Genomic DNA, 14,300 nt, shown 5'->3' with positions numbered 1-14,300 from the left:
CTCGCAGTTTGAGTTTGAGCCCCGCGTTGGGCTCTGTGCTGACAGCTCAGAATCCGGAGCCTGCTTCGGATTCTGTGTCTCCATCTTTCTCTGCCCCTCCCCTGTTCACAGACACACACACACACACACACACACACTCTCTCTCTCTCTCAGAAATAAACATTTAAAAAATTGCCAAAAATAGTCAGTATATGTCACCCTATGCTCACCAGGAGCAATCATCTCACTCAGGCTAAAAGCCCAGGTCCTTGTTGAGGTTCATGAGGCTCCACACAATCTGGCCTTTTAATGACCTGTCGTCTTCCTATTTACCCCTACTCCCTCCCTCTCTCCTTCACTCCAGCCACAGTCTCTTTGTGGATTCTAGAACACACATGCACGGCCTCCCACTTTACAGCTCTGCTATTTTTAATCTCTCTGCCAGAAATATCCATTCCCAGATACCTGCATAACCTGCTCTTCCAACACCTGTGAGACTTAACCTTGGCCTGATTATAATTCCAGTCCCGGAATCTGTGCTTTTCTAACATGCTATATCATTTACTTACTGATTATGTTTATTATCTACCTCTCCCACTGGAATGAAACACCATCAGGGCAGGAGTTTGGGTGCTTTTTGTTCACTGATGGATCCCAAGTACCTGAAGAAGGCACTGGCACATGTTGGGTATTCAACAAACATTCGTTGAGTACAATGAAATGTGAGGGAAAGCTTTTATCGAGCGGTCATGTTGATGGAGTTTGGAAATAGAATAATAGAAGTCAGGGTGGCTGAACTATTCTTCAAAATGAAATGGGGAGAATTTGGAACTGGGCATTGTGAAAGAAGTTCCTTCTAGACCAGGAAAGCAGGTTTAGAGGGAGAGATGATTGATGGAGGTGGGGGTCAAGGAGCCAGTGAGATGGTTGAGCATGGAGTATCAAGGGGGTGGACCAGCAAGTGGGAAATCCCTGGTGGTTGACTGCTAGGAAGGATAATTAATAACAGGGATGTCTTGGGGCGCCAGGGTGGCTCAGTCAGTTAAGCCTCAAACCCTTGATTTCGTCTCAGGTAATGATCTCGGCTCAGGTCATGATCTCACCGTTGATGGGATCAAGTCCCAGTCAGGCTCTGTGCTGACAGTGTGGATCCTGCTCGGGATCCTCACTCTCCCTCTCTCTCTCTCTCTCTCTGCCCTCCTCTCAAAGATAAAGAAACAAACATTTAAAAAAATAAGAGAGATGTCTAAAATGTCATTTTAAATTGTTTTCTAAGCCCTATAGTCACAGCACGCACAACATGCAAGTCTGCTACACACAACAGTCTTGATACTCTGGCAGCATTTATTTTGTTTTGTTTTGTTTTGTTTTATTTTATCATATTTTGTGTGGGAGATGATAATCAGGGAGAAGATTGGTGACCTACATTTGGGTCACTATCAGTGCACACCTACACATCAACACATAGAATCTACAACAAGAATTTGGTGGAGATGGGAAGCGCGGGCAGAGGGGAAGGTGAGAACGCAAATACTCCAGATTGTTGCTGAGATCTGGGACAGCGCATTGCTTTTCCACTGGATGCAGCCGATACACAGCTCAATTTTGCAGGTGACCCTCACTGACATGCAGTCTCATGTCAGCTAGAATAGTACCTTCTCTTAGAGCTGTCGAGAGAATTTAAAGAGATGAGGTGGTGGTGCACCTGTACCGGCGGAAAGAGCTCTGTTCTCCCGCGGTTCCTTCCGCGTCCAATAGGGGGCGCTCAGCGGGCTTTGAGGGAGAGCTCATAGGTCGGTGGGATGTTGCCAAAGCCTGAGACCCTGGGTGTGATGTCGATGTCAGCGGGCGGCACCATCGGGTGTAGAGAGAAGTTCTGAAGGATGGAGGTGAAGTAGAGAAAGAGTTCCATGCGAGCCATGGCCTCGCCCAGGCAGATGCGTTTTCCTATGGGCACAGGGGAGGGCGGGAAGGCGGCTTATATCTGCACTGCGTTAATAAGGGTATGGGAGGCTTTCTGGCCCGGCACCCCTCTGAGTCTCCTCAACATCCCTGGGGTCATGATAATACCTACTTTGTGGGGTTATTATAAAGACTCCTAGAGAGAGCGCTCAGCTTGGATCTGCTATTTATAGGGAGGATCCACACGGGCAGCTACTTCTCTGATGGCTTGATTCCATCAGATCCCAAGATGGAATGATTCTAAAAAATCTTCTAATCTGAAGATTCTGTGCATTTCAATTTCTCAGAGGTTAATCAAATGTCTACTAGGTGCCAGACGCTAGTGACGAAAAAAATTGAAAAGAAACCTCACATTTAAACAGTGCTTACTATTTGTTGGTCACTCTTCCAATGGTTTGTAGAAATGAGTTTCCAAAAAAAATTTTTGAGAGGGTGGGGAGGGGCGGAGAGAGAGGGAGACATAGAATTCGAAGCAGGCTCCAGGCTCCGAGCTGTCAACACAGAGCCTGATGAGGGGCTCGAACTCACAAGCTATGAAATCATGATCTGAGCCAAAGTTGAAGGCTTAAGGAACTGAGCCAGCCAGGTGCCCCTCCATTTTACAGACAGGGAACTGAAGTAACTCACCTGATTCGACCTTTTTATTTTTATTTTTTTGAGGGAGAGAGCACCAGCATTGGCAGGGAAAAGGTGGGGGGTGGGCGAGGGAGGGAGGGAGGAAGGGAGAGAGAATCTTAAGCAGGCTCCATCCTCCTCACGGAGCCTGTGGCAGGGAGCCAAAATCCAGCATCGGAAGCTCAACCAACTGAGCCACCCAGGTGCCCATGACTCTACCATTTGTAAGTGGTGGGATGGGATCCTCTTTCCTAACTACAGCACTGACTCCAGGTTCAATGTGGTTTATACTTAAAATACTACTCTAAGCTAGTATGTCATGGGTCACAAGCCACTATTCATTAGGCAAAACCACCTGCTGCTTATTTTTGTACTGCCTGTAAACTATTAAAAAGAAAACCACAGACCCAAAATGGAGTCACTTATGTTAGGCCAAGTCATCAAACCAGGCTCCTAATGGCAGTTTCAATCTCCTCTCAAAAATGTAGTCTTAACCAGTTAAGAAATTTTTGACCAACTCCAATGAGATGAGCTGTCACGTGTGCACTCTCCATCCTGTAAAGGAAGATGAGGTAATTCACTGAATAAGAACCCCTGCCTTTCCCCTAGGGGAAGGTGACCTTGTCTGAAACAATCCTTTTTTTCCCACCCTCCTTCCTATAAAGACCTTCCATTTCTACAAATCACCTAATAAAGCCAATTACATATTTAAATTCACTCAGCTGAATATTTGTTCTTTAAGAAAACTAAGAATGCTTTTCACATTTTAAATGGTTGAAACAATCAAAAGAAAGGCAACATTTTGTGACATGTGAATTGAATGAAATTAAAATTTCTATGTCCATAAACAAAGGTTTCAGCATCACAGACTTTCGCATGAATTTTTGTACTCTCCATGATCTCTTCTGCAGCACAGGGGGCAGTTGAGTAGTTCAGACAGGTAGAGTATGGCTGGCGAAAACTAAAACATTTTCTATTCCATCCTTAACAGAAAGAATTTGCTGACCTCTATTTGTGCTATTCCCTTTCTAATTATCAGAGTCACTGTTTCTAATATCCTATAATTCCAAGATTCTGGGATTCTGGGAAATAGCATTCAACTTCCTTTTTTTTTTTTTAATTTTTTAATGTTTTATTTTCATTTCTAGGAGAGAGAGAGAGAGAGAGAGAGACAGCGTGAGCAGGGGAGGGTTAGATAGAGAGGGAGTCACAGACTGAAACAGGCTCCAGGCTCTGAGCTGGCAGTCAGCACAGAGCCCGACGCGGGGCTCAAACCCACAAACCGTGAGATCATGACCTAAACGAAAGTCGGACGCTTAACCAACTAAGCCACCCAGGCGCCCCAGCATTCAACTTCCTATTCAGACCTGAATGTCAAATACAGACCACTCGTTGGGGGGCACATCTAGCATGCTCCTGGGGTGAACTCAGACCATAGAAACCTACCAGAGGAAAAAGGTACAAAGGCTTCATTCTTCTTGAAGCGGCCCTGCTCATCCAGGAAGTGTTGGGGATAGAAGGCATCTGGGTAGCGGAAGTATTTGGGGTCTTTGAGGACAGAGCCAAGTAGAGGGAACACGTCGGTGCCCTGGGATGAAAATAGGAAGTTATGAGAAATCAATTTTGGAGGATGGGGGCAGGGAACCAGGAGGAGAGAGGGGTGGGGTAGAAGGAGAAAGGGTAACAACAAACCCAACTCCACCTTGGGCAGAAGGTAGCCTCTGAAATGAGTGTCCCGGATAACGTTATGGGGGACACCCATGGGTACGATATCTGTCAGTCTCTGTATCTCATGGATCACAGCATCTGTGTAAGGCATCTTGGCTCGGTCATCCACACTTGGGATTCGGTGTGGTCCAATCACCTGGTCAATCTCTTCATGGATCTTGGCTAGAAAGGGCCAGAAAACATAGCAGACAAGGACACAAGAGGTGTTTCTAGAAGCCAAGGCTAGGCTATGAGCTTGTATTTTTAATACCTGTGGACCCTGAGGGAGCAGACCATACGTGATTGCCTTGCCTCTTTATTCTTTTTTTTTAATTTTTTTTTTATTTCTAGGAGAGAGAGAGACAGCGTGAGCAGGGGAGGGTCAGAGAGAGAGGGAGTCACAGACTGAAACAGGCTCCAGGCTCTGAGCTGGCAGTCAGCACAGAGCCCGACGTGGGGCTCGAACCCACGAACCGCGAGATCATGACCTAAGCGAAAGTCGGACGCTCAACCGACTAAGCCACCCAGGCGCCCCTTTGCCTCTTTATTCTTAATACCTGACACATTGGTGGGGCTAATAAATACTCATCAGACCATTGGGAGGCACACAGCCTGGAGCCTTGAGTGCCCACTGGGGTGTTTGGTCTTTATCTTGAAAGCACGAACGAGCAGGGCAGTGTCCCCATTCCAGATGGGGTTTCATTCACTGACTTTTGACAGACTTGGAAAGAAGTACAATACATAATGAGGATAAGGTTGAAGCAAGTGACAGTAATTATGTAATAGGAATTAAGAACACTATTGTTGCAGTTACCCCTCCCTGCACTTCCTAGATGAGGGACCTTGAGGCAAATGACTTCACCTTCTGAGCCTGTTTTTTCCTCTTCCAAATGGATGTGATGGTCCAACAAACTCATAGAGTTGTAAAATTTGTATAAAATTCCTCTGCAAGTAATTAGAACATAGCAAATGTCCATTAACTATCTGATATTTAGATTAGTAAAACACAACTGGTACAATGGAGGAGAGACTAGAAAAGTTTGAATGGAATCAAGGTAGGCTCTCTCATCATCTGTATTAGGAAAAAAATTTTGGCTTGTTTTGAACTGCATTAGAAGGGAGAGAGGCCAAAATTAGGGGGTTTTCCTTAAGGAAAGAATGAGTTCCTCATTGCTAGAGTTATCCAACCAGGCCAGACTGCAATTTGTTGGAGATGGATTCTATTTGATTCTGGCACTATAGTCAACTAAATAATGGCCACCAAAAATATCTACCTCCTAATCTCTGGTACCCATGTATGTTTCCATATAGGACAAAAGAGACTTCGAAGATGTCATTAAGTTAAGGATCTTGAGATGCAGAGATTATCCTGGATTAACCAGGTTGGTCCTAAATATAATCACAAGTGTCTGTAGAGAGAAGCAGAAGGGTCAGAGTCGGAGAAGGAGATGTGGCAACTGAGGCAGAGAGATCTGAAGATGCTATGCTGCTGCCTTTGAAGATAGAGAAAGGGTCATGAGCCCAAGAATGCAAAGAATACAGCTTTCGGAGCTGAAAAAAGCAGGAATTTGATTCTACCTCGGTTTGGCCCAGTGAAAACCTGAGTGAACCTCTGAACTCCAGCACTGTAAGATAATAGTTTCTGGTAATTTATTATGGCAGCCATAGGAAACTAACACAGGCACCAAGTAGAAGATTCAATTAAATGGCCTTCTAAGCCAGAGATTGCGAGATTCCATGTCCTGAGATTCTAAAGTGTGAAGAGTGTAAGGCTATGGGGTTATAAAGTTTCAAGAGTACATCTTCCTCTCTGTTGGGAGTGGGAGCCACCAGGTAAGCAGTTCAGGTGGACCCTCACCTTCCACCTCAGGATGCTTCATCATTAACAGCAATCCATAACGTAGTGTAGAGCTCACAGTCTCTGTACCAGCAAAGAAGAGGTTGAGAGTGGTGAGGACCAAGTTCTTGAGATTGAATTCCGTGTGGGGATTATTTTTATCCTGAAAACAAGAAGGATAGGAAATTGAATCACCCTCTTCTATCTTTATCTTCTTATTTTCTCCTTTTGTGAAAACACAATGGATGGGTAAACCAAAGGGGTATCTGGGAGAGGAAATAGCCAAAGCAAAAGTCCTGGGGCAGGAGGGCACCTGGTGTGTTAGAGGAATAGCAAGGAGGAGGCCAGTGTATAGTGAGGAGAATGGGAAGAGAAAAAAGTGGAGATTTGAAAGTTCTAGGACATTAAGCTATATAATTGTAAACTTCCAAGTGCTAAGGCTTGTATAATAAAATATATATATATAAGTTTCTAAAATTCTAAGACTCTGTGATACAGAGGTTAATTTACTGCATATCAAAGACTCCTAAGTTTAAACTCTTACACTTAAAGACTTAAAAGTCTAAGCTTCTCAAATTCTAAGACTATAAAGACTCACTATAGTTTTCCGTATTTGTAAGTCTCTGGCAGTTGTAATCATAAATGATTGAAAAGAGATAAGGTTTTAAATTTCTTTGCTCCTCCTAAAATTTTTAGATTCAAAGTTTATTTTAAAAGTGTAAGAATTTGTGTATGCTTTTATAGTTTCTATATTTCATCTGTAAATAAAAGTCAACCACGTGAAGCAATGCTTGCTCTTTTGTCCACAACATGTTTATAGGTTAAAGTTGCAGGTGCTAAAGAATCAGATGATGAGAGGTAAGGACTGGAGAAAAAGGAAGAGGTACCTGGTGCATCTTGATGAGGAAGCAGTCAATGAAGTCCCGAGGGTTTTGTGGGTCAAGAGATACTTCGTTGATCTTGACCCTTGAGGCAATGAAGTCCTTGAGCTCCTCTATCAAGTAGTAGATGCGATTGTGTCTTCCTGGCAAGTATTGCATGATTCCAGAATACATGTCATATAGCTGTGAGGAATAGGCAAAGGGGTGTCGTCAGCAATGGACATCTGGGGGTCAGCACAGGGTAAGTCTGGAGTCAGATAGTCAGGTTCAACATCCAGCACTGGGTCTGAGGACTGGGTTAGTCCATTTGCTTCTTGGGGACTCAGGGCATATTGGATACTTGCCTCCCAGGGCTGTGGGGAGGATTAAGCAAGGTATAGGCAGGTGCTTAGTTAACTGAGACTGGGGGTGGGCAGGGAGGTGGCTGATGGGCACCTGGGCCCAGGGTGTGCTCATCTCAATGAAACTCTCGTTGATCATCTGCAGCAGCTTCAGGAACTGCTTGTCTTCATAGTCAAAGCGGCTTCCAAAGACGACAGAACTGATGACATTGGAGACAGTGCGGCTCAGGAAGAAGGTGGGTTCGATGGGGGAACCTGGGTGATAGAAATTGTCTATGTTAGAGGCAGTGATTTGGAGCATCGGATGGGAAATCATTCAGTCACGGATATGAGTCCTGACTCCACTGCTTCATAGAACGTGTTGGTTACTTTTTTTTTCCATGTGTGTGTTTTAGTCTAGATTTCCCAGTCTACAAATTGGTTTAGTAACCACTAAACCTGAGGCTTCAATATAATTATCCATGTGAAATTTTTAGCACAGTACTTGCATGTGGTAAGTATTCAGGAAATGCTGGTGGAGTTTAATCATCACTTTTTGGCATTAGTATTTAATTGTGTTTGTGTAGAGTCACAGATTTGGGAAAGAAGTTGTGGTATGGGACACATTAGGAAAAAAAAAAAGGATGGCTGAATTCTGTGTATCTCTATCAATGACTCCATTTGAGCTATTAAGAAAATTCTTCCCTTGGCCTTAGCTGCATCATAAAAACAGGATGCTGGGGTTGCCTGGCTGGCTCAGTCAGGTAAGCATCTGACTTCCGCTCAGGTCATGATCTCGCCGTTGCCGTTCGTGGATTTGAGCCCCCCATCAGGCTCTGTACTGACAGCTCGGAGCTTGGAGCCTGCTTCTGATTCTGTCCCGCTCATATTCTGTCATATTCTGTCTCTCCCAAAAATAAATAAACATTAAAAAATAATTTTAAAAAATACAAAAATAAAACAAGATGCTGGATTGGGGGAAAATTTCTCGAACACAATGCTCATATTCACAAATACACAATTTTGCAAATAATTTCTGGGAGTATATGAATGTTCAAAGCCTTTATGTAGACTGTGTAGCATCCATGAGACCAGATGATAAATATCTGATTCAGAGAAATTTATCTCTCTATCTCTTATCTATTCATCTCTGTAGTTCTTAGCTGCCACGTCTTTTTTTATTTTTTCTCCAAATCCCATTGGTTGCAGACCTTATTTTGGGGCAGGAATCAGACTCCTTAAAAAATATAATCAAATGGGCTTAGAGTTTCAGATCTGCAAGATGAAAAAGTTCTAAAGATCTGTTTCACAACAATGTAAACATACTCAACACTGAGGAGTACACTTCGAATGGTTAGGATGGTAAAAATTTATGTTATGTGTTTTTTATGACAATTGTATGTATGCGTTATATGTATACACACATGTAATTAGATTTGAAAAAGGCGCTAATTCACACATTGTAAAAGTCTGCACATGATTTCAGGAGCTCATAAGATCCTTGAGATCCATTGATTAAAGCTTCTGCACAAGTGGTCTCTAAGGGTCTTTCCTATTAACTTTTAACATGGAACTTGGCTGGAAATCTGAGTAAACCTTTAGTCTTTTCCATCCTTTCCCATTCTAGAGCTTCCTCCCACCAAGGCCCATCTTCCCACGACTGAGCTCTCTATAACCATTCAGTCACCTTGTAGCCCTGCCCCGTGTGGCCCCCATACCCTTGGTCTTCCGTAATTCCTCCAGTAAGAAGCCAGCCTCCTCCTGGATCCGCTCCTCAATGCTCCGCTTTCCCATTCCAAAGTCCCGAAGAATGGTCAGGGAGAAGCGTCGGAGAATCCTCCATCGTTCTCCATTCGCCAGAGCTACACCTGTCAGAATCTCCATGTCAGCCTCCTGCCTCCCTTCCCCTTCCTGTGTCCAAATCTGTGATACACAAGGATTGGGACCAATTATGAAAGCTCTAGACTCTGCTCTCCAGGAAGCCCCTCCCAACTTCCTAGGCTTGATGGAGAGACTGGTTCCCTCCCTACAGGACCTCAAAAACAATCTAGGTTTGAGATGGAGGGAAAGGAAATCAGCCGGGAATGACTGAGGGAAATCAAGGAGAGTTTCTTACAGGATAAAGACTTAGAACTGGATAAATAACTGGATGGATGCATAGAAATGTGGAGGGGGAGGGAGGTACAGATAGAATGCCATATACAGTACCTGGAATGGGGGAATACTTTCTACACACCACTTGGATTCTCTAGACATATGCATACAATACACAGAAGCTCACACCTGTATGTCAACATGCATATACACAAAAAGAATTCTCTTGTACCAAGAAACATTTAGAAATTACTAGATGTGCATGGATTGATGAATTAATGATTGGAAACTTAATGAATTATTTCAGTGGATTAATGAATGGAAGGAAGAGTTTTTGACTAGAATGACTGATGGGTGGATGAAAGGCTTAGTGGATGAGTAAAGAGTTAATAAATAGATAGTTTGAGAAAAATGGACAAGGGTTTGGGAAGATGTATGGATGGAAAGGTTAATAGATGAATGAGTGATGGAATGATTAATGAATGGATGGATGAATGATGGATAGAGGGGTAAATGGAAAGTTAATTCATAGATGTCTAGATAAATTGGATAGAAAGATATTTGTTATAGGCACCTGGGTGGCTCAGTTGGTTGAACATCTTACTTGATTTCAGCCCAGGATTTGATCCCAGGGTCTTGAGATCAAGCCCTCGTTGGGCTCCATGCTGAGCATGGAACTTGCTTAAAACTCTCTCCCTGTCTTCCTCTGCCCCTCTCCCTTGCTTGTGGACTCTATCTAAAAAAATTAATAAATAAATAATAAGAAAAGCTAATTAATAAATGGATTTTTTGGTGGACGTATAGATCAATGGAAAAGTGGATAAAGGGAAGGACATGTATATGGATGGATAGATAGAAGGAAGTATGGAAAGAATAGCAAGAGGTAGCTTGGAATTGAAGGGTGTGGACAGTTAGAGATGGATGTATAAATAACACTAAAAAGATATCTTCTTAAATGGAGGCAGCAGAGACCTATGTGTGTGTGTGTGTATATGTATAGAGAAATAAGAAGGTTGGCTATAAAGGCTTCAATGGATACACATTAAAAACAAGTAATGGAGCTGATACTCAAGAATCAGATGGTTTGGGTTCAAAACAAAATAGTTCTACCACTTACTGTGTGATCTTTCTCACCCTCAACTTCCTCATTTGCAAAATTAGTAAGACATTAATAGTTCTCTCAAAGGAGTCAATGCAATAATTCATGTAGAGCACTTATCAAAGAACCGGGGACATAGGGAGTGTATAATCATCTTGTTGTTGTTGTTACTTACCATAACCTTGGAAGTTCCGCTCTATTGAAGCCAGTTCTCCGCGGCCACTGAACTCATCAGCTCGGTCTACCAGGGCCTCCTTTACTGCCTCATGTCCACATAAAACAACTACTGGCCGTGGACCCATGTACACAGTGAAAATTGGGCCATACTTCTCCTTGAGCTAGGAGCGAAGGAAGATATAAAAAGAGGAAGCTGACTGGAGCACCAAATATAGACCAATCAAGGACTTTAGGGGTGGAAATTTCAAGGGAGTACAAATGTGGGAATAACATATAAGGAGGAGTCTTGGGCTTGGAAGGACTATTGAGAAAAAGGCACAGATGCCTTGGCTCCTGTGATCCTGGGCAAGACTCCCAACCCCCAACACCTCCACAAGCCTTAGCTTCCTCATCTGTAAAATGGTGGACCTGGATGAGCTGAACTCCAAGATCTACACTTCTCTCTCTGCAATGCTTAATTTCTAGAACCTTAAGATTTCATGATACTGAGTGTCAAAGTTCTAAGATCATCAGAGAGCATGAGTTCTTGTGTTTAAGGGTGGAAGGTGCTGGGATTCCAAGGTCCTGAAATTGTGAGAGTCTTAAGTTGCAGTGTGTCAGGAGTCTGTATTTCCAAGGGTTTAAGATTCTGCAATTTTAGTATTCTAAGGTTTATGAAATCTATGTTTCCAAGAGTCTGTGTTTTGGACATTAGAAGGTTATACATGTCTCTATAGAATTCGTTGCTTTCGGCTCTGTAAGAGGAGTAGTCAGACTTACCTTCATGAAAGACTGAAAAGTGGCATCAGTACGGACTTGCAACAGGTTCCCCAGGAAAGGTATTGGTGTGGGACCAGGGGGCAACTTCCCCCCTTTGTTGTTCCTTTTCCAGGCAATGAGGATAAGCAGACAAGACAAGGAGAGTGCCAGAAAGATGGTGAAAGCCCCTCCCAGCTCCATGGTGCCAGGTTGAGGGATTGTGTCCAGGGCACCAGATCTTTCTTAAATATGTTCTGGAAAATCAGCTGTGCAGAAATCTGAACACCCTGAGATTCAAGCTTTCCGGGTAGAGATGCCATTAGAGAGGATATTGCTTATCTGGAGGGGGGGGGTGGTTATATAACCTATAATCTCCCACCTGAATAGAGGTGGATTGAATTCACCCAGGGAAATCCAATGGGGCCATTCCTCTTTCTTTATATTTCCAGTCCCTCAGCTCAACCTCTAGTTCAACATGTCCTGGTAAGGTATGGGAGGCAGTTGAACATCATTTTTAGGCTATTACATTTAGGAATCAGATAATCTGGGTTCAAATTTCAGCTCTACCTTTTCTTCGCTGGGTGAATCGCCTAATTTTCTTGGCCTCAGTTTCCCCATCTGTCAAAAGTAGGGTAACCACACTGTTTCAGAAAGTCTTGATAGAGAACAAGGATGACTCTTTTCTCTTTGCCAGATCTTAATTCATCATTTAAAAAAATATAGTAACTTGAAGATTTGGAATGGTAAAAGAAGTAATTCAGTTGAAAGAGCTTTATTCAACAAGTTCTCTTGTTTCCACTCAAAGTGATATTAAATGGTAATAATCAAAGATTATTTGTGTTGATTTATCAGGACTTTGCTGGTGTGTGTCTGTGTGTGCACATTCATTTTCGAAGTCTAAGATATAGAGACCACCTCTGAGCCCCACCTCTAGAAACATGACCCATTGATTGCTCTCTGTTTATCTAAGTAAACAATTTTCAGCACTTTTTGTACCAAATATCTGTAAATCTTCTTTACTGTTCTGAAACAAAATTCCTGGGTATTATATCCTAGCTATACATGTTATTATGCAAAATCAAATGCCCTTCTCATGTGTCCAGATTCTCAGACTTGGAAAATAAATCCCTTAGTGAAGCTGCAGGTTTTGGAAAAAGACCTGGCTGGCTGGGCTGAGGCATGCTGTGTGCAAGAGAAGTGGTGGAGATTCTGGGAAAATTGAGAAATTCCCAGTGCACCACCGTCTGGATCTTCGATGGGCTACCAGGATGTTTTTTGTGGGGTAAGAGCTAGCTTTAGGCTGCCTCCTATGACCCTCCTAGCTTTGGTTTCTCCCTTCCATTATGATCTCCTCCCTCACACACACACACACACACACACACACACACACACACACTTACACCCATTCAGGATTAGTCTCTTAATTAATTGTTTGTGATGGTGGTGGTTGAGTCAGGTCTTCCCATTCAGACAGGAAAAGAGAAAGTGTCCTTAGAACAGCCCCCCTCACTATCCCACTCTAGGCAAGAAGCCAGGAGGAGAGGCAATTGAACTAAATGGTGCAAGCAAGTTAAAGAGGAAAAGTAACTGCAGAGAAACACATGGAGAGGCAGATTGTGCCAGGTGTTATGTGATGAAGATAGAGACCAAGACTGGAGAGAAACAAAGAAGAAAAGAAAGGTGCAGAGAAGTAGAACCAGAGTGAGATCAAAATAGAACAGAGAGAGAGAGAGAGAGAATGAGTCAACTATAGGTATCAACGAAGACACAGAGATGAAAAAAAATTCAAAGAAACAGAGGGAGAGACAATCAGGAAAAAAAAATACAAAGCTTCAGGAGACAGAGCTAGAGACTGAGAAAGAGACACATGGCCAAGAAAGAAGAAACTAGAGGAACCCAGAGAGCTGGCACCCCCTCCTTCCCTCTCCTCCTCCCTCAATCATTACTAAAAAACCATTGTCTCAGAGGTGGAGGTGCACAGGGAGACAGAGTCAAAGAAACAAAGACACAGACACGGCCAGAGCAAAGTGAAATGGAGAAACAATGATTTGGATTTCACAGGTGTGTGCATGCAATGGAGCCTGAATCATTTTATGCCTAGCCACATGCCCCTCCTGGGACCAAGAAATGCTGTGATGCTACCAGGGATGTCATTATTTATTTATTGTCATCTTTGTGCCAGGCACTGGGTTGTGTGCCTAACAAGAAGGATACCTTCTACTCCAAATGAGCAGCTTACAAGGCAAGGCACGTGGACAATGGCATACAGGAGGCAGCACCCTATGAGTCTGGAGACTGACAGACATGAAACCCCTAGGAAACTAGGCCTCTCCCTCTTGGAGCCTTCCTCTTCTGTATTTGGGATATGATAACAATAGTACCTCCTTCCTAGGATTTTTGAAATTTGCCACAGAATAAAGAGCTCACTCGATGTGAGGCTTTTAGCAGCATTAGATGGCTGTAAAATGGCATGGTTCTAAGATTCTCCGAATACTCCTTGGACAGTATCTGTGCCTCAGTTTTTTCATCTGGAAAATGGGACAAATGATTGTATTGATCTTTTCGGGTTCGGGGGACTATTCAGTGAGTTATGGCACACAGCAAGCACTTAATAAATATTAGTTAAAATGAAAATTAGAGCACCACTGGTCAAGGAGCCAGGGCCAGAAAAAGTTGAGTGGAGAAAAAACATGGAAACCTGGAGAAATCTACTGGCTTCTCTTTTGGCTGTGGTAGAAGGGAGGATACCTAGAACTGAAATTTTTTATTTTGTTTGAGGCAAGATAGTGTCTGGGGGATCTTCTTGCATCATCTAAGAAGATCCATTATGGGAGGTGTTTTAAGAGATGATTCCAGGGGCGCCTGGGTGGCTTAGTCGGTTAATCGTCTGA

At 43.2% G+C, this 14,300-nt stretch overlaps 1 protein-coding gene across 1 annotated transcript; it reads right to left on the bottom strand.

The window, feature by feature from the left end:
- Positions 1-1,744: 1,744 nt before the first annotated feature.
- On the bottom strand, positions 1,745-11,610 carry LOC120242324 (cytochrome P450 2G1). The gene is made up of 9 exons (XM_039248011.1): positions 11,431-11,610; positions 10,670-10,832; positions 9,020-9,169; positions 7,417-7,577; positions 6,988-7,164; positions 6,122-6,263; positions 4,259-4,446; positions 4,003-4,144; positions 1,745-1,926 (listed from the first exon to the last, which is right to left on the bottom strand). Exons 1-9 carry the CDS (start codon positions 11,608-11,610, stop codon positions 1,745-1,747), a joined length of 1,485 nt encoding a protein of 494 aa, XP_039103942.1.
- Between the last annotated feature and the right edge of the window lie 2,690 nt (positions 11,611-14,300).

This window comes from Hyaena hyaena, unplaced genomic scaffold, assembly GCF_003009895.1.
Source record: "Hyaena hyaena isolate Hyena2069 unplaced genomic scaffold, ASM300989v1 scaffold_9, whole genome shotgun sequence".
Lineage (NCBI taxonomy): Eukaryota > Metazoa > Chordata > Mammalia > Carnivora > Hyaenidae > Hyaena > Hyaena hyaena.
The sequence above is the reverse complement of the archived record's forward strand: the minus strand, read 5'-3'. Positions and strand labels throughout refer to the sequence as shown.

Coding starts and splice junctions, on each gene's coding strand:
- LOC120242324 (XM_039248011.1), bottom strand. CDS start 11,610: ATGGAGCTGGGAGGGGCTTTCACCATCTTTCTGGCACTCTCCTTGTCT. Junction 7,578..9,019: donor GGAATTACGGAAGACCAAGG/GTATGGGGGCCA, acceptor TCTATCACCCAG/GTTCCCCCATCGAACCCACC. Junction 1,927..4,002: donor CTTTGTACCTTTTTCCTCTG/GTAGGTTTCTAT, acceptor CTGTGCCCATAG/GAAAACGCATCTGCCTGGGC.